The sequence below is a fragment of the Rhineura floridana genome, chromosome 1, assembly GCF_030035675.1.
Source record: "Rhineura floridana isolate rRhiFlo1 chromosome 1, rRhiFlo1.hap2, whole genome shotgun sequence".
NCBI lineage: Eukaryota > Metazoa > Chordata > Lepidosauria > Squamata > Rhineuridae > Rhineura > Rhineura floridana.
In genome coordinates, this window is record NC_084480.1 from 173,630,412 (window position 1) to 173,654,431 (window position 24,020).

Sequence of the window (24,020 nt, forward strand, 5' to 3'; positions counted from 1 at the left end):
AAATCACAAACAGCATAGATAAGGTGTGTGGGTTTTTTGTCCTTACTTTTGCATATGTGTTATGGAAATACTCTGATCTTTTCAGAGACATTATGTGCAAAAGAATGTTAAATAGAGTAGAAACAAGGACATAAAGGAAACATCACAGTCAGTTACATTCCTGAGATGTCAGCCCTTTCTTCCCTTGTTAAACTCTGAGGACATGTCTGCACAGTGGTTTCAAAAGGCATCGGATGTGCCCTGGATGGACATCGAATCCCCTGCGGTACATGCATGCCACGTTCTGTGTAGCAGGACCAGTTCTGTCTACATAGCTGAATACAAAATGTGAACAAAGGAATCCCCACTTCCCAAAGTTCCTCTTAGGTTTGTTTGGTTTTTTTGAGAGAGAGGTTTCCCATACTTCTCTTTAGCACTAGAGCACGGAGCCAAGAGCGTGGGCAGGTGCCATGCAGACGTTCCCTGAGGGACATCCTTGCTAGGAGAACAAAGGCCTTATTGTGGCAATATGGCCGATGGCTTGGAAGAAGATATACTTCATGGTATAGAGTTGTCTGAGTGAGTCTTTTTGCTGGAGTGTGTATATAAAATATATAAAATCTCCAGCATACTATGCACTAGGTCTTGTAGATTATGAAAAATCTAATTGCAAATTTTAAGATAGTTCCCCAGGCCACACAGCATTGCACATTAATTTCACAAGGAACTTGACTTGTTCCTTGTTGTTTTACAACTCTGCTTGTGTCATTTTAATCTGATCTTGCATCACCTAGCTGATAATCAGCACACAAAAGTTTCCAGTCAGATACATGGTGCACAATACCAAAAGATGTTTAATTCCCACCCTCCCCACCCCCAGAAAGTGTCATCAGGACAGGATCACAGGAACCACAATGCAAAGAGTCCAACCTCGCACTGGCTGTATTGTGAAGAGTCTCCTTTTCAGCGTAGGAGAAAAGAAACTTGTGTCTGCTTTTTAGATTCTGAAAACAAGCCAGAGTGGAGAAAAAGAGTTAACACCAGGCTTAATAAAGCTTTCAAGACAAAACTGTTAAGCATCTAGACAGATATTGTGAATTCCCTGCGGATTTCTGAAGTCTTGCACATATAGGAAATTGGGTAACAGTAGGAAGAAGTTGGGAGTTGCTACATAGGAGAGATATTCCAAGATTACAAAAATTGGCTAAGTAGATTGTTCTGTATATAAACTCCTCACTGGTCACTGTTGTCAGTGGTGCTGTTGCCCTTTTCTTTTTTCTCCTGAGCCTTGTTTCCCTTCTTCTTCTTCTTCTTCTTCTTGGTCTCCTCCTTCTTGCCAAAGGTTATGAAGTCACTTTTGTCAGTTTGGCTGTTTGGTGGATCTTGACGGATGGAGATGATTGCAGGAGATCCTGGGATAATGAATTTGTCTGGCAACTCACCAGGACCAGGCTGCTTGGAGTTGCCAGGTCCATATTTAAAGGTCCAGCTGTTGCTGTTCACGCCAGCTCCTACAGGAGGGGATACCTCACCAGCCTCTGGTTCTGGAAAAAGTCAAAGCAAACATTAAACCCTTATGACATTAGTATTACAGTTCAACTATTGCTCATAGTATCATGCCCTTGGGCTCTCTCAAAGACCTGGTTTGCATATAAAGCTAAGTGAAATCATGGTTTTGCACAAGTGTAGAAGGACAAGGGATCCTGGAGAGGACATTGGGACCACTTTGCTCTTCCTCTGATCCTGCTGCTGTTGGGAGTTAAGCCATGGTTTGACTTAGTGTGTCATCCAAACCCAAGCTTGTGGTTTGCCTCACAAACCATAAGCTGTAAGTAAAGTTTGTTCTTGGTTTACAGCAGCTCATGATTTGTCTGGAGGAAACAAAGCAAAATCCCAGGTTGGGACAACAAACTAAGCCAAACCATGGTTTAGCTCCCAGCAGCAATAGCAGGACTCGGGGAGGAGTAAAATGGCCCTGATCTTTCTAGAAGCCTGCATGTTTGTTCTAAACCAGAGTTTGGCTTACCGTTACATGTGAACTGAGGCAAATAAGGGTATAAATAAGGCACAACACCTTCACAGATGGGCTTTGTCTTCTCTAATTTAAAGAAAAATACAATATTGCTTAGTGCTCCTTCAAAACACCAAAAGAAGAAAACTGCAGGGAATAGCAAACTGGAATGCTAAGTAATGACAAGGGGTGCCAAATTCAATGTTTTGGGATAGCAACATTTCAGTGAATGAAATAGCTACAAACATTTTAAGACCCCTTTTATCATACTGCATCTTCACAACTGCAATATTATATGCATATCAACAAATATTTTAGCAGTCCTCACTTTCTCAGAAGACTCATTAAGCATGTACTTAATTTCATATTTAATGAACTCTAATTTAATGCCTCTGTCAAGGTGGGGTCTAGTCCATAAAAGCTTATATCTAACTAGATAATTTTAGGTTATGTCCAGTTTTCTTTACAAAGTGCTCCCTGTGAAGGAATGATACTTTTAAAATGCATAAATTTAAAGAAATTACAGTCACCTGCCCCAGTGCAGAAAGGTTCTTTAGCAGACATGAAATAAAACAATAGGCTGACTGAACTGTTTCAATTTTTAGAATTAGTTAATCTATTGTACCCAGCTGAGAATTCACTTTTAGCAAGTTAAATCAAGTCTCTTTAATGGCACAAAGGGCCCCTTCTCATGTTGCCTTCATGTCACGGAAGTTGCTGCAGCGCAGTTCCTTCTAATCCACCCACGTTGCAGCTTGGTCACAAACCAGTACTGCCCCTCCCATAAGCTGCTGCAACACTGGCCAGGTATGTTGCCATGTCATGGACTCTTCCCATGGGATCCAAGGGTTCTTATGTTACCTTTGTGACAGAGAAAGATGCTGAGTCATACAACAGAGGTAATGTCGGAAGGTGCTCCTAAAGACACAGCTAGGTTGGCATGGATATGAGCAACATTATCAACCACAATATTACACTGTTACTTAAGTCTTTTGCGGTGTTCTCTTTCTTCCAGTGGAACAATGGTGTAATACTTGCACCCAATATCCTTCTGAGTCCAAGGTAAGATATGGAGGGTGGGTTTGTGATTTTGCTGCAAGTATCCGACTAAGAGCCCAAACAGGTGACATCTTAAAATGTATGAATCCATGTCAGTAGAACATGCATGCAATGTGTGGTGGAGGAGGGCAATCAAGATCCAGACTATGGTACACAGGGAACAGAGTTAACACTTTCCCCCTGTGGCAGCATGCACTGTACAATGAGGGGAGGGGAGGGAGGGAGGGAGCCTGGCAGACCAGCTAACCCAGCCCCTCCTTCTGTGGTTCTCACCCGTCACCAAGCAAGTATCTTTATTCCCCAGTAGCATCCACTAAACAGCCATGTAAACTCTAGAACTTACTGACCCAACCAACTCTTCTCTGTACCAGGTAGCGTGGTAAGGAAATTAGGTGTGGGTGAATAGCAAGGCCCCGGACCAAGTTAAACCAAAACAAATGTGGCTTTTACTGATGCCTTTTTAAAGGCAGCAATTTAAATTTATCGTGACATTGTTTGTAGAAAAATATATTTTAAAATAGTTTAAGGACAAATGAAAATATCATTGGAAAATGCATCCATTTAACCCTAGGCTAGGCTGTTCCCCTACTCAAGCCAATACTTAAGAGTTTCCAGCTATCTGTTATGCCTGACCCAGGAAAACTCCAGCATATCTAGAGAAGCAAGAGCAAGCCCATCTGTAACAGAGAATCTGTAAGGACCCATGGATGAAGATCCTGACTCATCTGGGCAGCTCCTTTGCCGGCAGAATCAGTGGGGGAGGTAAAACTTCCTCACAGTCCCAGCATAGTGTGCATCTCAATACCTAAAAGAATCAGGCTCCTTGGGAGCAAGGGGTTTCCTTGGGAGTAGGGAACCTTGAAACCTAGGCCAACCAGTTGCTGCTGGATGTGGGTGGGGTGTGGGTGATCAGGCTACATAAGTTTAAGGCTGCTAGTTGCTCGAATAACCTAAGTCCTTAGCTCTGTACAACCCAGCTTCTTGTTTCCTATGCTGACTGATCTTGTGCTTCTGATCCCCACTCTCAATCCTGCTTACCTTTGAACTGTTCTGCTGTGATCTTGGTTTTGCTTCATAATCTTACTGGTTCATGCGCACCCTTGGACTATCTCACCATGCTTGACCTCAGCCTTTCCTTAAGACCCTATGTTTCTGAAAGGCTCTAATATCTGACTGCTGCCAGACCAAGAAAGGTCACTCTCTCAGAGTTCAGCTTCTTCCATTCATGGAACCTGGCTGTAATTTAGCCCTCTGGCCTCCTTTTCTATTTCAGGTCTTTCTTCTTTCTCCAGGAGTACTCTAACTCTGTTTCCGAGCTTCATTTATTTAATTTCCCCTCCCAACCTCTTGGCCAGTCAGAATGGCAGTGGAGTTCTGTTTTCATTTCTCTTTCCCACAATTTCTTTAGTTTCTTCCCCCATCTTTTAATCTTTACATTTATTTTCCCCTTAAGCATCAAATTCCTGGGCTGAACTTTTGATTCTCCTGGTCAGAACAAACTCTAAAATGAAAAGCAACCATTTTCAACAAATAGAATACAACACAACATGATGGGACAATTGTGGTCCTAAACAAAATGTCCTCCAAACCCTTTCTCCTTGTAATGAAGCTGCCGTTGGCACCAAGAGTAGCTTCACTCCTAGGGCAAAGAGCAGCTTACAGGGGCTGTTTCCACTAGGAACTTGGTACAGATTAAAAGGATTCATCCCTTCTCTGTGTGCCATGGTCCTGATCCTCATCACATAACCTCTCCCCATGGCTGCTCGTCTCACAAACTGCAATTAAAACAAAAACTTAAATGCACTCACCCATTTGATGTATAATCTCTTTTTGCTCTAAGGGTTCAGTCCTAAATAACTTTACTAGGAAAGAAGCCCCATCAAACAATAGTATGTCTTATTTCTGAGTAAACATATATATGGATTTCACTTTGCATAATGGGTAGGTTGATTATTTTGCATAGGCTGCAAGGAAATATATTTGTTCAGATCACTATATCCAATTAGGAAACTGTGAAGCATGCTTTTCTGGAGTCTGGCACAAGTAATTAAAAAAAAGTCTGCCAGATTTTGACATGATTACAATGGACTGCCTTTGTGGCTGGTGAAAGGAAGTGTCTGAAACAGTCAGTGACTCATATATTTCTAATATTTAAAAATAAGATTATTCTAGAGTTTCCATTTTATTTGGGAACAGAATAAAGTTTAATTTGTCCACCTTAACTATGAATTATCTTTCTTTTGAATGTTTTTAAATTGCATCATCTAATGTTTTGCTATTCTCTAGCATTCTTCTATAACTTCCAGCACCTGTCTTTACTTTGTTCGTGCTTATTTATTGGTGACTCCAGTGTTCCAGAAATGACTTTAACACACAAGGCCATGCCATATATCTTCATGTTTGGTTTTTGCTTAATTAAATCTTTTCTGACTGGAGATTGTGTATCCTTCTCACTTCCATTATCCCTCTCACTTCCTTGGAATAATAAATTACACAGGTGAACTCTATGTGCCTAATACAAATCATGATTCAATCCTCTCCCGTTGTACAAAATGGAAACTTGTGTTCTGAATATTAAACTAACCTATTCGTCACATAACAGTGTATTTGTCCAAAACCTCTTTAATTGGATCCAACAACCCTGACCTAGATGCACAGCTTTTCTGTTTTATGTCTGAAAGGGAAGGGATGAGGATAAAATTATGAGAGGCCAAGAGACAGAACCGAGAAACCATCCCTCACTACTGCTTGTTCCCAGTTCAGCACTGTGTGCAACAATGAATAAAACTCAGGATACATATTTTGCCATAGCTTTTCTCTGCACAATTCACTCTCCACCACCAGGACCCACTGGGTAGAAGGGAGAACCTATCTACCTAATACAACAGTTCGAGCATATGAGCCTTATGCTATAGTCAGGCAAATCTGTCTATCCCAGTGTTGCCTATTCTAGCTGGAGGGGGGTCTCAGGCAGGGGGCATCTTTCCCACTTCTGACTGAAATCCTTTTGAGTTAAGGTGCTGAACTGAAGAACCTCTGCATGCAAGTTATATACTCTTCTATTAACTGATGGAAGATGTCATAGCTTATCTTCCCTCAGACTTGGAGAATTAGTTTTTGGAGCGTTACAGTCTTCAAAATAACCAGTATAGATAGATTTCCTTATTCTTTTCAACATTATGCTTGCTGTTGTTCTCTGTTACCACAAAAACTCTTTTCCCCACCTAATGAATACATTTTTGAAACTGATGACAGGATTGATAGACATCTGCTTAAACACACAAGCTACTTTTAAAAAATTGTCCATAGTAACACCTATACTTAGTATGGACAGAGCTTCCAAAATATGTTCGTCTTTATATATGGAAGTGGTGTCAGCCACTCACAGAATAGGCAGTACTAGTAAACTAGCTTTTCGAGCCATTCTCTGCTGCCAGCCAGAGTAAAAAAAAACAGTGAAACCATTGAAACAGCTTCTGATAAGTTCCCTGTCTATCCTTTCCCAAAGTACTGTGATTGGAAGTAAAAAAGGAGAATCCTGGACAAGTCATTCCCTGATTGGAAGATACAGCTATCATTCACAGAATTACACCTCTCTCCCCAGCTCCCCACCACTCTTTTGCCGGCATTTTCCATTTTTGGAAGGTTCAAAAAATGTATCAAATTGGAGAGAAAAAGAATACTCTCCAAGACATCTCTGAAGCCCCAGGACCAGGCCTCTTTACTTTGGATTGCTTCAGACCTTGGATGTGGAAGCTGTCTCTGAATACCTCCAAAGTGAAGCCATTCACCTCAGATTCGTGCCTCATCCAAGTCTTTTGCACAGCCCTACTACAAAGGCTTTCCTATTCTCTTCCTCTCCCCCAAACAACACACACTTTATTGAAGGGCGAAGCCCATGCTGCAAAAGTAGCTTGAGGTCTGGCGTGGATACAATGGGTTTAACAGCTCCTGAGGGACTAGGAGCTCAGGGACCCCTTCAGGACCCCAGAAGTTATGGAGATTTTTTTTTTTTTTTAAAAATGGTATCTGTAAAATTGGACCAAATTATTCATCCTCCTCTTTTGGGGTACTTTTGGGAGGAGGTAAGCAAACAGGGCAAGTGAAGGCTTGCCTCACTGCAGTGAGGGCAAATCCTAATTATTTTTGGTGAGAGAGCAGGGGACAAGGTGGCAGAGAATAAAATTTACCTCTCCCCAGTTACAGAATAAATTTTGAGGCCACTTCAAGCAGCAGCCTAGGTACTGTGAAGAGCCAAACCTGTTCTTCCGTCATATAAAATGCCCCAATGAGAATGACATTATACCATGACATTGCATAATTCTTCAAGGCACTGAAGGGGCAACAATCTTTTTTCCCCTACCACGGATTAATAGCCCCTCATGAAGTAGCATTGCTCCCACTGGGGCATTTTACAGGGATGGCCTGCTCATCGCAGCTAAAGCTGATTCTGAAGAGAGAGAGTTTTACCCTCTCTTGCATTGTCTTAATAGGAACTGGCCCCCAGAAAATTATATCCATTGCCCTCCCCTGTAAATTCTCTGAAAATGTCCTCCTCTCACTTTCACAGGAGACAAATGGCTCCACAAAAGGGGAAGAACAATTTTTGGCTCTTGCCAAGTCTCAAGCAGCTTTCCAGAACCTGACAGAGAGATGTGTGAATCTGTCAGTTTTGATTTTTCTCTGTTTCTTTTTTCCAATCAGTTCTCCACATTTCCACATCAGTTTGCAATTTAAAAAAAAAAAGTTCTCATGAAATGTTATCAGCATTTTGGAGCATTTCTCCTAATATACAAATGTTTGTATGCAATTTTGCCTAATATACAGATTTTTGCAATGCATATTCTCAGTCTAATATAATGTATTTTGTACGTTAATTTCCGTAATATATGTATTTTTAATATATGCACTTCACCTCAATATATGCATTTTCATACACATTACTTTGCTGGAGAACTGCACTGCAAAATTCAGAGATATGCAAATTTCAGAGGATAGCTATATTGAGGTTCTTGTATTGTTTCAGAAAGTTTGAATTAGGTAGGGTTGCCTTTAAATGCAAAGTGAATCAAATTTCTCCCACATCCCCCACCTGAGACTCATACCGCAGAGCCTGGCGATAGCACAAGATCGCCAGCTCTTGAAAAACAAAACTTTGATACCTGGGAAGGGCCCAGAGGTTTTGACTTGGGATGAAGGACTAGAGCTTGAGATAGAAAGCCCCAGAGGAATTGGAAAAATTCATGACAATCCAATGTGGAAAAACTGGAATTGCTGAGAAAAATGGGGGGAAAAAACTTTTATTCAGGATTTTCTTTCAGAATGATGAATGAAATATATTTTAAAGTAGTGCTTTAAAATAATGGTGATATACAGAATTATACTTCTGCACAGCTTTTAGATCCAAGGGTAGAGATTACACTGCAAAGGTTAGATATGATTGTACTGCCATCTGGATTATTAAATAACCAACGCTTTACGACTTGATGTTGGAAAAATACTTCCTAGTTGGTTGAAAATGGAAATCTGCCAAATACATTGATCCTACAACATGGTAACAATGCATTTGTACAACAGACTCTGACTCCATTCACTTTTCACTTACATAAAATTCTTCTGTTTTGTGTATCAATAGAAATAAATGGACAAATGCCTGAAAATGCATAGGCACACAGTTAAGGAAAATTAAAATGTGAAAGAGTGGACAAGAGCTGCAGTTCATGCAAACTATGTGGCTAGATTTATTATGTATACAGCATTACACATTAGTCATTATGTGGCCCTAGGTTGTATCTGGAAGAAGTTAGGAGTTTCCTGGTCCTAATAAAGGACCTCTAGGATGCACACCTTCCTCCTCTAGGATGCACACCTTAACATGGTGGGGGGGTTTGAGAGTATCAAAGAAGCTGAGAGCTGAGACCAAGAGGCTAGACTCCCAGCAAGGTCACCCAAGGCGGAATGGTCAAAGCTGAGGCACCAGATTAAGATGCATGCAAACTCAGAGGAAGGCAATGGTAAACCACCTCTGAATACCTCTTACCATGAAAACCCTATGAACAGAGTATCCAAAAAGCAACACGAGATAGTGCTGGAAGATGAGAACCATCATCAAAGTCTATGCTCCAACAGCAAACACAAAAGAGAAGGAATTGGAGAGATTTTAATGGAGAAGTACAGGAAGAAATTGATCACACACCAAAACAAGATGTTCTGATAATCATGGGGGACTGGAATGCAAAAGTAGGGAACAGAGCAGAACTAGAAATTGTGAGGAAATGGGGCTTAGGGAATAGAAATGAATCAGGAGAAAGACTTATTGAATTCTGTGAAGCCAATAATTTGTTTCTTGCATACACATTTTTTGAGCAACCAAAAAGACAACTGTACACATGGACATCACCAAATGGTCAATATAGGAATCAAATTGATTATATAATTGGTAGCAGAAGATGGAGAAGTTCCATACTTTCAGTGAAAATAAGACCAGGAGCAGACTGCAGTACAGATCATGAACTGGTAATATCAAACATCAAGAGGAAAGCTAAAGAACAACAACAAAGCAATCATAATGTCAAAATACAATTTAAATAACATCCCAGAAGAATATACAGATCAGATAAGGAACAGATCTGTGGCTTTAAACTTAGATGACAGAGAACCAGAAGAACTAAGGATTGAAGTCAGAGACATTATCAGGGAAGAATGCAAAAAGACAATACCTCTAGTTAAAAAGAGAGCAAGACCTCAATGGATGAATGATGAAACTCTTAAAATGGTTAGAGAAAAAAGGAGAGCAAAAGGAAAAGGAGATAGAAACATGGTCAGAACCCTAAATGCAATAATACAGTGACTAGTACATAGGGACAAAGAGAGCTATTAACAATAGTTATTGTATTGTATAGAAATAGAAGAGGACAATAAAAGAGGTAGAACAAGAGCCGTATTCTAAAAGATTAGAGAAATGAAAGGGAAATTTAAACCAAGAGTAGGGATGTTGAATAATCAACAGGGGAACACACTGACTGACCGAGATGAAATAAAAGGAAGATGTAAGCAATACACTGAAGAACTCTATAAAAGAGATGCAATGATGACAGATTCATTGTCGGAGGAACCGTGTGATGAAAAACCAGAAATTTTAGAATGTGAGGTAAAAGCTGCTCTTAAAATACTTGGAAAAAACAAATCACCAAGAACAGATGGCATAACAATAGAGTTGCTACAAGCTACTGAGACTGAATCTGTCCAAATTTTGACAAAAAATTGTCAACAAATATGGAAAGAAAACAATGGTCCACAGACTGGAAGCATTCAATATACATCCCAATTGCAAAGAAAGGGGATCCCAGGGAATGCAGTAATTATTGAACTATTGCCTTGATATCCCACGCAAGTAAAGTAATGCTCAAGATTCTACAACAAAGGCTCTTACCATATATGGAGTGAGAAATGCCAGATGTCCAAGCTGGATTTAGAAAGGGAAGAGGCACCAGAGATCATATTGCACACATACGTTGGATAATGGAACGGACCAAGGAATTTCAGAAGGAAATCACTCTGTGCTTTATAGATTACAGCAAAGCCTTTGACTGTATAAATCATGAAAAACTATGGAATGCTTTAAACGAAATGGGGGTGCCACAGCATCTGATTGTCCTGATGCACAACTTATACTCTGGACAAGAGGCTACTGTAAGGACAGAATATGGAGAAACCGACTGGTTCCCCATCGGAAAGGGATAAGGGTGTATTTTATCACCCGGGCCACCATAATTCGTAATCGACTTGAAGGCACATAACAACAAATAAAGAGAGAGCTTCCTGGCTGGTATGCCCTTTAAGCCAATGATGGGGAACCTGGAGCCCTCCAGATACTGTAACTTCCCAGGTCAGGCTGGGACTGATGAGAATTGAATAACATTTGAAGGGCCACAGGTTCACCAACCCTGATCTAAGCCTTCCATGACATAAACCTCATTTTCTGATGTATATTAAATTCAAAGCTAATATTCAAGATCAGAAGCTCTGTATCTTTCAGGCACTAATTCTCATTGCGGGGAAGGGGGGCTTGAGAGATACGCCAGTATTTTCAAGGATTTTATTTATTCAAATTCTATCCTACCCTTCCTCCCAAATGAGCCCAGGGTGGCAAATAATGAAATGACAAGTCAGTACATTTTTTTATTTAAAAACCCAGTTAAAAACATTTAAGAACATTTGGAACATTTAAAACAGTCACATGTCCTCAGAGCTATTAATAGTATTACTTTCTGAGAGGGAGTGGGATTTAATATGGGTTCCAGATATCTCTAAAGTTACTATGCCACCCGCTGTCTGCTCTGTGCATTTTTACTCAGAAGTTAGTCCATCTGAGTTAAATTAGGCTCAGGGCCAAACTAGATTAAATGTACACATATATGGGTCTTGTTTTTGCTTGAAAAATAATAGTCAGAAGGGTACAAAAAGGGTTTTTTTAACCTCTCCCCCTGCACCATGTTCCTATGGAAAGCAGCTATGACCACAAGCTTTTGATCAAATGAATAAAATCACATTTGGAAGTCTTCTCTATTTAAAAAAATCAAACAAACCCCTCCCTGCCAGTAGAAAGCTTGCACATCAGGGAGATACTGGAAGAGAACTTTTCTATCTGACATGCTAGTTTTCCACTTGCAATAAGTTTTTATGTGGAGAATTCAATAGTAAGTCTTACGTGCAGACCGCAGTGGTACAAGTCCATTCTACCATCATGCTTTGCCATATGCACACCAAGCATGAGTTCTATCATTGTTTCTTGTTTTCCTTCCACGATTTACAGTGAGGGAAACAGAAGAATTTGAGCAGAACTTTCTAACCTGTAGCTTCATATCCTTATTCTAACAGAACAGAGCAACACCTCTTTTTCCTAACAAAGCTTGTGTAGCTTAACAGATGCATGCATGCAGTAATTAAATGGTATTTTTTCTCATCTTAAGAATGCAATAAATGGAAAGGTCCATTGTCGAAATGCTGTCCTGAACTACTGTTCTCATATCATTACAATGGTGGTTATTGAACACTGACAATATTTTGCATGAAAAGAATTTGCAGTCATTAATGTCCTTGCATTTAATAATCGTTCCTAATTCTGAAAAGTTGGCCAGCCTGCTCAGGATAACTTTGAGTGTATTCCTTTTTCAGAAGGTGGCAATACCCACCCCCAGATTGAAATGAATGAGGGAGGGATTCTCATATAAGAGAAAGGCTCCATATACACACATCCAAGCACACAGGGAATTTTAGTCTGGGCAGTTATCTGGAAAAGGCTTCAGTGTTTAGGAGTGGAGTTTCTGTATCCTGCCTTAGTACATGCCCCTCCCTCTGCTGTGCTTTTCATCTCTTATGCATACTTCCCTTATCACTTATAAGGGTCATGATTCTGCCCACTGCACACAAACAGATTGGGAAACTGGGCTTTTGTCAATGACAGGCAAGGAGGATTGAAGCAGAAGCAGTAATGCATGCTCCCCAATATTCTCCATCCTCCTCCATGCTTGTTTCTCAGTGGGCAACAGCTGCCTATCCAAGCACCAGGCAGCCCAAGCCCTCTAGCTCACTCATATTTCTGGCATCACCAGAAGGGATGGCAAGGGAAAAGTCTGCATGGTTCTCTGGATGGCTCAGCTGAAAAGTCTCAGGTTGCCTGATACACGGAGCATAGCTGCAGCATAGAGTGAAGTCTGTCTTCATGCATACTGTAAGAATTCTCCACACACTCCTCTTTCTGTGTGGAGGGCTAGATGACCAGGGTCCTTTATGAGAACAAGAAAGTTAAAATCCAAATTCTGTAAATGCTTCAGCAGTGAGTTCAGATTAGAATTTGAAAAACAGAGAAAATATATAACACAGCAAAGTTTCACATAGTGTATTAATTTGCATAACAATTAGAGTAAAAACTGTGGATGGTGCATGTGTGGCGGCACCTACCCTGTGGAATTCCCTCCCCTTAAATATTAGGCAGGTGCCATCTCTGTTATCTTTTCAGTGCCTACTGAAGACCTTTCTCTTTCAACAAGCCTTTTAAGTAGAGACCTATCCCAGTCTGTGTCTGCGTTGGAATTGCTTTTTAATATGTTTTTTTAAAAAACTTTTTTTAAAACAATGTTTTTGAACCCTTTTAAAAAATGTCTTTAAAACTTTAAAAAAATGTTTTTAAAGTTGTTTTGTTTTAATGTATTTTAAGGCCTGTTTTTATGATGTTTTAAAGTGTTTTTAATGCTTTTGCTTGCCACCCTGGCCTCCTGCTGGGAGGAAGGGCAAGATATAAATCAAATAATAAATAAATAAATAAAAATAAAATGTCTAAACTCTTAAAACACAAAGCATGCGCAATTCAGTATTAGTTTAAACCTTGAGACTCAGTATGATTTTGCAGCAGAATCTGAACTTGTGCCATCTCCCATTCATTTCAGTAGATAAGTGCAAAAGAACTTCCCACTGAATTCTGCCCAATTATTTCCTTAGCACAGAATTATGGGCTTTTCTGCACATATAAAACCTGTCTAGCAATGAGATTCCCTTGTCCAAAGCACAAAATCTGTAAACTCATTCAGTTGGAGAAGATGGGTTTTGGTTATAATCCATTTTAAATGAAGAAGTAGAAAAAAGCTGGCAGTACAAAGTGACAGGTGAAAATAGGCTAGAACTGAGATTTCTCAACAGGCAGACAAGATGGCTGCTTACTGAGCACAAAGCACAGTGTCATTCAATTAGCAATTCAGTGTTCTGGCAGCAACATCAAAAAGAGTATTTTCCGTCTTCATTTTTTTTTAAGCTGACATTTTAGTCTCTTTCTCTGGGGCAGGGGACATGTACATGCTCCCATAGTCTTCACGCAGCCCTAAAGCCACAATCTGTCATTTTGTAGGAACAGGTGAAACTCACTCTACATAATGAAAGCTACATTATAAGCACCATGCTTTGGCTGTGTCTCATGTCTTTCTTCTAATGAACTGTTGTCGTAAAAAGGGGAGCTTTTAAAAAATGCAAATAAATAAAATAAAATTGTGAGGCGTTATCATGTAGCTCCCTTTCCTAGCAGAGACATTTGCATCTATGTGGCATGTTCAACCCAGACAGCATGCAGCCCCACCTCTTTTCATTCATCAATTCCCCCACCCTTCTTCTTTAAGGATTTTGACATCTGGTACGTCTGAGATAAAATTCAGATAAAAGCCTTTACCCATACATCTAAAAGAAAATATTTTTGGTTGCCCAATTGACTACCAGAATCCACACTGTAAATAAATACTCTCTCTATATATTTAGGACAGATTCACTCATTTATCCTTAGGGTCAGTGTCAATTACTACTATTATTTAGTAAATACAATTCTTTAGAACACAAAGTGGAAGGCAGATTGGCAGGAAATTGCAGGCAGAACCCCATTTCTCTCCTTTCCTTTTTTTTTTTTTTTGGTACTAAACTGGCTGCTGCTGTTGCCTCTGGCTGGCATGATGAGTATTTCCTGCTACAGAAGAGTCCTACATTCTGCCGACTACTTCTGGAACAGCTCACAGACAGCAAACATTATATTACTTGCTGAGAGACAACTGTGTGTAAGAGAGAGAGACTGTTCTCTCTGCAAATATTCTGAATGCTCTGATCTTCCCTAAACCTATTCTGGATTAAAAGATCCATGCAATCTTTTGTTGCTTTAGTAGTCAATCAAGAAAAATAATGAATGTTAGAACTGACAGCAAAGGAAGTGATAGAGGCTGAAAATTCCGACTACTTCTGGAACAGCTCACAGACAGCAAACATTATATTGCTTGCTGAGAGACAACTGTGTGTAAGAGAGAGAGACTGTTCTCTCTGCAAATATTCTGAATGCTCTGATCTTCCCTAAACCTATTCTGGATTAAAAGATCCATGCAATCTTTTGTTGCTTTAGTAGTCAATCAAGAAAAATAATGAATGTTAGAACTGACAGCAAAGGAAGTGATAGAGGCTGAAAATCCATGTTACACCAAACAAAAGCCAAGGTTTCGTGTATGTTCTCCACTTGATGCATAGGTGCAAGACAAAATGAAAAACAACTTCTCCTATGAGGTAGTCTGCTGCTTTTAAGTGTTGCTTCATTTTACATGTCTCCTCAGAAGTAAATCCTTTTGTGTTTAATGAGATTTACTTCCAAGTAAGCGTGTATACAATTGCAGTCAAAGCTGCAGAGTTCAGTGCTCTCAGTTGTTGATTGAATTGGACATTGAATTTTTATCACACTACATGTATGAATTGGCTTACCAATGCCAGGATGTCCTGTTTTGTAAATTGCCACTATTAATTATGCAAATATTACTGTCTCTGTACTTTCTTCATGTCATTTTCCTTTAACCTCAGTGTTTATAATCCTTTCACTCACACATACACCATTATATATACCTTTAACTCAGAATGCATCTGATGAAGTGGACTGTAGTCCATGAAAGCTTATGCCATAATAAATTAACTAGTTATTAAGGTGCCACAAGACTCTTTGCTGCAACAGATTAACACAGCCGCCGCTCTGGCAAAACCTAACCTAGGTAATTATTGCAATATGGTAAGTACAAATTTGACTATTCAGTACTCCAGTACCATATACAAAATAACTCCTCATCATTCATTACTCCTTGCCAGAGCCAGTGTGGTGTAGTGGTCTGAGTGTTGGACTACGGCCTGGGAGACCAGGGTTCGAATCCCCACACAGCCATGAAGCTCACTGGCTGACCTTGGGCCAGTCACTGCCTGTCAGCCTCAGAGGAAGGCAATGGTAAACCACCTCTGAATGCCACTTACCAAGAAAACCCTATTCATAGGGTTGCCATAAGTCGGAGTCGTCTTGGAGGCAGTCCATTTCCATTTTTCCATACTCACTAATACTATAGCTAAACAATGGAAGCCTTTCCCCCCACCCCAATTATCATCAGCACTTGCTCAGCAAAAGAGACCATCCCTTGCATGCAAAAGGTCCTAGGTTCAGTCCATAGCATTTCTACAATGCTGGGAAAGAAATCAGGGTCTGAAACCATGGGGAGACAATGCCCACAGTAAGTACACAATACTGAACTAGATAGACCAGTGGTTTGACTCTATATAAGGCAGCTCCCTGTGTTCATAATCTGTGATATACACCAGGAGAAACCACAGGCATTGTTCAGTGGCACACTCGGTCCAGCGGTAACAACACTGGATAATCCCACTGGCAGAATAATCTGTGGGATAACCAGTAAAAGCAATTGCACTGCTAAAAGGCAATGTTTCTGTGCTCAAGACTATTGGGAGTTACCAGTTTTCCACCAAACAGTCTTTTCAGCCTACCAAGTATGTAAAAATAACAATCCTTTCACCATGGTGATATAAAAGTTCTGGTTTATGGGCAGCAATAGGCTGAATGATAACATTAGTCTTAGCAGCACAGAAATAAAAAGACAAACTATTTGTATCATCACCTGCAGCCTGTTAACCTACACCAGTGGGCCACAAGTATTTATCTATGATTTTCTATTTGCTTAACTGCCTGGTGTGATGTGGGAGCTCACTAACCAGGACGTACAGCACAATGCAGAGTGGGGTAGTGTTTTTCCCCAGACCATTAACATTCACTTCAATGTGAATTATTTTTAATTCAAGCTTTTGGGAAAGATTCAGCAAACCCTCTGCCCACATATAATGCTGCCTTTTAAGAATATCATCCTTTGTGAGCTGAACACCAGTTATTTTATTATCACTTTCCCTATCATAAGGGATTGGATCTTGCACTAATTTAATTTAAAGGAAAATACAGAGGTGGCTTCAAAATAAACCTTTTACTTTTAGGGTCTTCTGCATTAGCATGTCATCCCATATATGGCAGCCATCAGTTATGGAGCATGTAATTCAATCCTATCAATATTGACTTGGAAGTTGGTAAGACCCACTGATTTCAATAGAACATATCCCCCTAGTCATACATAGGGCTGATGCACAAACATCAGTTAAGCTATGGTTTATGGCTTACTATGAATCAGCAGCATACTAATGAATAGTTCCTGTTTTACTCCGCCCTGCAGGGAGCCAGGAGCAACAAATGACAAGCCTCACCTTAGTGTGACATGTGAACCAGCCCTTGTGGTTTTTTTTCTCCCCAAAACCACAAGGGGTAAACCAATAACCAACCTTGGCTTCCACTATCACCAAACACCCATACAGTAAAAGTTGGTCCCTTGATGTATGTCTGTGCTAAAGATGGACCCCAGATTTGGAAAGGCTGAAGGCAGCTGCCTGTATAAATTAAGCAACCCTTCCTCATGTGGAAACAGAGAAATTCAATGGAGCTGATGTTCATCTGCTAGCACAGAGCTGTCATATCAAAATTTTAGAAGTAAGGGATAGTAAAACAGCCCAAATAATAGATGTGCATCATGTTCTATTATGGAAACACAAAGCCTGGATATAAGGAACCTCCACTGTGTTCTCTTGTAGGGCTGCCAGCTTTTGAAACTGTCACGGTAGTTGTCTCTATAATTATACAGCCACAAGAGGCTGTATAGCAGTCTGATCTGCAGCATGCAGCAAAGGATAGTGCTGTAACATTCTCAGAGCTTGGAAGATTACTTTTAAAAAGTAATAAATTACAGTTACAATTACATGGCCCCAAATTACAATTGCTCTGAAAGTAACTGATTGCTTTACTTTTTCTGAAAAGTAATCAGTACAATTACATTTCAGTTACTTTTTAAACAAAAACACCTACAAGGTACTGGCCTTGGCTGCTGCACATCTAAGTAGCCTAAAACAACATTAAAAATAAACACACACATACAGAGGTAGTAGAATAATTCTTTTTATCCATGATAGCAATGGTGGTGTCTCTGCTGGTAAGGGAGACGGGGAGGGAGGCAGAGGCCACGACTCAGATCTTTGCGCATCAAACCAAGTGCAACCCCCCCACTCAGCCAGCAAGCATAATCTCTCTCACTTAACCACCTCCCAGACCCTGCCCTGCCCCCAACTAAGGGACACTCACCCAAGCAAACATTTTCCCCTGAGATGCAAAAAAGTTAAAATACTGCATATGCAGCACAGTAGCCAGAGGGGGTGGTGGAGGCCACTTTGTGTGCCAAGTGCAAACACAGTATCCACACACACACTGTCATCTTTCACCTCCACAGTTCCTTATCTCCATTCTGCTGCTGCCTCCTTCTCCTCTTTTATCCATGTTCTTGCCCCCAGCTCCTTTTCCCTTCATTCCATTCTTCACCACCACCATCCATTATTTTAAACAACTGCTTTCTCCACTCCACCCTGTCTCACTCTTCACCTCTTCCCTCGTTGCCTCCTACCCACCCTCAGAGGATGAGGGAAGAGCGACGCTAAACAGAAGCCCAGTTTGAGGCACATGATTTTCATCCACAAATCAGAGGAGCAGAAGACTTCCCCTGCTTCCCCCCCCAGTAATGCCCAAAAGTAATGCTGGAAACATTACAATTACTCAACAAAAGTAATAAAATTACTCCTAATTCTATTACAATCAAAATGTAAAGGAATTACCTACTCGTTCCTCAAAAAAGTTAACGAATTACTTCCAAGCTCTGAACATTCTTCCATGAAAAGCTTCACCTGCAGATTTCTGCATAACAAAGCTCCGCTAAAGGCCAACAGCCCATTCCAATGGATGGTGAAGATTCTAGATGTTGTTGGACCACAATTCCCATCTTTCCTGACCATTGGCAATGCTGGCTGAGGCTGATGGGAGTTGTGGTCCAACAACATCTGGAGGCACACTGGTTGGGAAAGGCTGTTCTAGAGTTTAACTTAGGTAAAGAGCTGAATATCTGCTATGCTATCAGCTTATCAGTAGATGGCTGCTATAGGACTGGGGAGGCAAAGCATAGTGTAGGGAATAATTTCCTCCAGGAGACGAAGACGTTTTGTTCTCCATCTAAGCCAGTCCCAGGCATCTGGGGATCACAGATACAGCTAAGCAGCAATTTCCATGGTCGCAGCAACGGGAAAACCTCCACCGTTGTAATCATGGGAATTGGTAACAGCTAAATCTGTGATCAGCTGCTTAGTCTATTTGCATGAATGTAGGCCTGAGGAAACTGGGGCTGTTCCCTTGTAAGATGAAATGTCTTGTGTGACTTGAATCTAAATACCACCAAAAGGATTTATTTTAGGGGGAGAAGGTGTGAGAGTTTCACTGTGTCCTTCACCTGTTTGGGACAAGAATATGCCCTTCCCTTCCTGTTCTGGTTGAGTGAGCCATAGTACCGTTAACATGCAATATTAAGCAAACATTGTATTACTCTTCTCCTAAGGGAGATGGGAATGAGAGTGAACAACTGAACGGCTCCTCGGGCAGCCAACCCATCTCTTGCTATCACTTTAATAGTTGTTCCCCATTTATTCCCCCTTATAAAAATGAAGGCAAATCTCCATGTGTATTGTATACTATAGCCAAGACAGTATTGTGCACCTGTAGTGAGGGGGCAGTTGCCTCATGGTGTAAAAATAACATAGTATGCATCAAGATAATTTCTAAACTCCGTTTTTCTTATTTCATTTAAAAATAATTTTAATCTTCTTCACTTCCTATTTTGTACCTAAACCACTGACGTTTTAATTCCCTGCCATATATTTAATCAGGGGTTTTCTTTGCTTGATTGAACTGTTCACATCTTTAAAGGTGCTATACTTTCATAGTTTCATGAAATGTTTGTTTCTCTTATTTTATTTTCTTCCTATTATTCCCCAGTGCTGAATTAAATAATTTTCTGTTGTTTTTAGAATTCCCTTCCCCATGCCCCTTTACTGCTAGTCATTTTTTTTCATGTCTCTCTAATTTTTTGACCCTGTCCTGTTTTTCTCACATTAATCCATCTCCATCTCCATCTCCTCCTCCTATCTGTTTAGGAACTAGAGTGTGATTTGAGATAAGTGTGAGTGTGTTGGCTTAGAATATTGATATGTTTAAATATGAATGTGCTAATCTTGTAAGAGTGTGTTTGAGTAAACTAAAAAATTTTCTTTTCTTTTCCCAATGGTAGGAAGACAAAATTCTGATATAATGGGGGCCGGCTGTTTTAGTGTTTTTTTTAAATTATTATACTGTGATTAAGAAATCTGATTTGTTTAATCTATTATGTTTTAAAATAAGCTTGTTTTAACATGCTTGTTTTTCCTTGAAACGTAGGGAATATTCTGTTTAGTCTATTATGTATATTATGATTTTTCTCTTGTATTTCTTGTACTTAATTTTATATGCAATGTTTATATTACGTTGATACTAAAGAGGATGTTTTGTTCAGTTAACTGTATTTTATTGTTTTTTTGTAGTTGTTGCTTTAAGATGTTGGACTTGTTGTACACCGCTTAGAGTTTTATTTAAATATAAGCAGTATATAAATGGACTAACTAAATAAATAATAAATAAATACACTCCTACACCATTCCAACCCACAACTTTTTCTATTGGCTTTATGTCTCATCTGAGTGACTTTTCCATTCTGTTGGGCACTGGAATGAAAAGAATGCCTTCTAGGTAGGTTGCTGTGGGTTGAGGTAAACACGCTGGAAGCTTGCTGCTTTCCATTGTGCTATTGTTATCACTGTGGTTGAATGCCATTTATTTATTTATTTAGACAAGGGCTATACTGCCTAGCTCCGCATGACACTTCCTCAGACAGGGTGAGATTTAAGCTTAATTCTTGGGCCAAGCTTCATGGGGGCACCCAGATTTGTTCTTCATATATCTATCCAATTAATATATAAAGTGGATGTGCCTAATTGTTACAATAAAATGCACTTAACACTCAGCTCAGCTCAGCTGCCAGAAGTGAGCTGTTCAAGAGGACAAGGGAGAACATACCTGAAGCAACAGAGCACTAGAACTTAGGCAGGGCATGGTTCACCTCCTCACAACCAAGCACAATATTTAACGTTGAAATTAAACCCCTATCCGCCTCCACTTTATACACGAATGGGGCAGACATAAGACTGTGACTACTCTTATAATATCTGGTTAGCCCTCAGAAAGAGCAGATGAGATGGATAACCTGTGCTTGGACTATATCATTTCAGATTATGAGTAGCTGCTCACCAGTAGTGTAGTGGCAAATCCAGAAATGCAGGTACCCTTCATGATAGTCATGCCATGCCCCCTCATAGCCACACCCCTCACTGGCTCTCTGTTGTCATCTCCGCTCTCCTCAGTCCTTCCTGTGCTTGCCTTCTCCCACAGCAACAGACATCCCTAGAAGCCAATCGGCATGAAAGGGGATTGTTAGCTACTGAGAAGAATCTTCTCAGTGGTTCCCTTACCTCATTTCACTCTGATTGGCTTCAATCAGCAGGAAAGGATAAGGAAGCATCTTAGAAAGTTCTTCTCAATGGCTAACACACTCCCCTTTTATGCTGATTGACTCGTAGGCTGATGGAGTCCCTGGACGACTATATCCCTGCTGCTCACACAGCTAAACCTGAGAATGAGCTGAGGTTAGTGAGAGATGCTAAAAGCAACAAAGCTTTCTTCAGGGATATCCATAGCAAACGACAGGGACAAGGAATGATGGTACAGCTACTCAATGAGGATGGCAAAATGGTAACAGATGACAAAGAAAAGGCAGACATGCTCAATTCCTACTTTGGCGCAGTCTTTTCCCAAAAGAGGGTATATGACCCTCCTTGCAAATATAAAGTTGAAGGGGCAGGATTGCAGCTTCAGACTGATAGACAAATGCTCAAGGAATACCTAATTGCTTTGAATGAATTTAAATCTCCAGGGCTGGTGAACTGAATGCTGAAGGAACTGGCTGAAGAACTCTTGGAACCACCGTCTATTATCTATGCAAAATCGTGGAGGATAAATGAAGTGCCGGATGACTGAAGGAGGGCTAATGCTTGCCCCAGGGCCTGACACGCACACGCACGCCTGCCTCTCTCTCGCAGAGGGAGCTTCTTCCACCCTCCCATTTGCTGGCTCCATCTCTACTGTCTTTTGCGTGCGTGCATCAGTCAAGATGGCACCAGAGGCTTCAGCCCCTTAGGGAAACCTCAGCTGCCATCTTCATTAATGGCAGACCTGCACGTGCAGCCTCAAAAGTTAGGAGAGACAGGCAAGTGGAAGAAGCTCCCTCCCTGCGATCCACAGCAGCTACTCTGCCATGGATCACGGAAAAGGAGCACTACTCCTCCCCCAGCCTATTGAGATGCTCCGCAGGGGCCTCTGTGGCTCCAGGGGCCCTCAGCCAGGGTCCGACCTGGCCGCACTTAGGGACCAGCCCTGGTTGTCCCTATCTTCAAAAAGGAGGAACCTAGGAACCACAGACCAGTCAGTCTGACATCAATCCCTGGAAAAATTCTGGAGCAGATTATACAGCTGTCAGTCTGAAAACACCTTGAAAACAATTCAGTGAGTACTAGAAGCCAATATGGATTTATCAAGACCAAATTTATTGATTTATTTTTTAAAATATCTGTGTACTGTATTTGGGAGGAGAGGGGGAGGGGTGAAAGAAGGGGAGGGAATGGGCAAAAGGGAGATGATTGGAGGGAGGAGGAGGGGAGGGCAGGTTTGATCATTTGCATGCTTATTGAGTTCAGTGGGATTTACTCCTGTGCAATCATGCTTAGGATAGATAAAACTGACCATGGGGGAGGAGGAGGGGGAGGGCAGAGGGAGGGGGAATGAGGGGATTGAAAGGGGAGGGGGAAGGAGGGGGTGAAAGGGGAGGGGGAAGTGAAAGGGGAGGGGGAAGGAGGGGATTGAAAGGGGAGGGGGAGGGGGAGAAGGGGGGAGGAGGAGATTGAAAAGGGAGGGGGAGGAGAGGAGATTAGGTGGGTGGGCACTGGACAGAGGGAAAGCCCCTTTCCTTTCCAAAAGGAAAATATTGTGAACAGTATAATTGTTTTTCAGCATTTTCCCCATCTTTTTATTCTACAGCAGGCACATGTAGCCTCCCACCCAAATTTAGAACAAAGCTGTCCCTGGCCACATTCACACCAAGCCTTTATTTCATTTTGGACAGTCATGGCTTCTCCCAAAGAATCCTGGGAAGTATAGTTAGTGAAGGGTGCTGAGAGTTGCTAGGAGATGTCCTGTTCCCCTAACAGTTACAGCGGCTGACTGTTAAATCATGCTGGCCGCTGAAGCTCTGTCAGGGGAATAGGAGTCTCCTCTCAGCACCCTTCACAAACTACATTTCCCAGGATTCTTTGGGGGAAGCCATGACTCTCTAAAGCGAAATAAAGGTCTGGTGTGGGTGTGACCCCCTGATGAGCCCAGCACCTGTGAGTTTGCTTTTAGAACACTGACAGTTGGTTCTTACTGAACATGTTTTGAGCCCCAGCTCCCCCAGGTAGACCAGGGAGAGGTGTCAGAGGAGGATGAGTCTTTTGAGGGCGTTGAGGGAGGGGGAGATGCCGACAGCCCTCAAGTTCCCACGGACAGCCCTCCTGTCAATGCGAATCTCATTCTGTCTGCAAGCGCTCCAACAGAGCCGTTGGGAAGCGACTCTGCCTGTGCACCAACTCCACACACCCCCGGGATTCCCCACCTGGCAATTCAAATGCTTCCCCTCCAACCCGCTCCCCACCCCTTGAGGTCGAGTTGGCACCTAGCAAGCCGGTGCTGTTAGATGTACAGCCAGAGGATTGCCCCCCTTCACCCCGCACGAGACGATGCAAGAAGCAGGACAGTCAGAAGGTGATACTTCGGAGGAGTCAGAGATTACGAGCGAAGGCCTTTCCTAGTTAAGGCACCCCCCTGATTGGGGCACTGAGTCAACTTACTCCACACACTGCAGAGCATGCCTAGATAATCCAGGTAGAGTCAGTAGTGCGTTAGCATAGTCAGGTCTATGAAGTGCACTGCTTCTGATGTAACCATTACTCTAATAAAGCAAGAATTAATTCCAGCCTCATCTCCGCCTCGTGTCTCATGCTCTGGGCAGGACAGCATGCCTGGGCTTATAAC

The 24,020-nt window shown here is 41.3% G+C and overlaps 1 protein-coding gene across 4 annotated transcripts in view; it reads right to left on the reverse strand.

Annotated features, from left to right (window-relative positions):
• Positions 1-860: 860 nt before the first annotated feature.
• Positions 861-24,020, reverse strand: part of LOC133365104 (protocadherin alpha-2-like) — a 235,821-nt gene continuing 212,661 nt past the window's right edge. For 3 of the 4 annotated variants that reach the window (XM_061586512.1, XM_061586521.1, XM_061586504.1), the window contains exon 4: positions 890-1,523. In XM_061586512.1, the coding sequence (XP_061442496.1) occupies positions 1,213-1,523 (311 nt within the window). In that variant the 3' untranslated portion in view covers positions 890-1,212. Of the gene's footprint in view, positions 1,524-24,020 lie in introns of all 4 variants that reach the window. The other variant, XM_061586530.1, reaches the window with a different exon arrangement.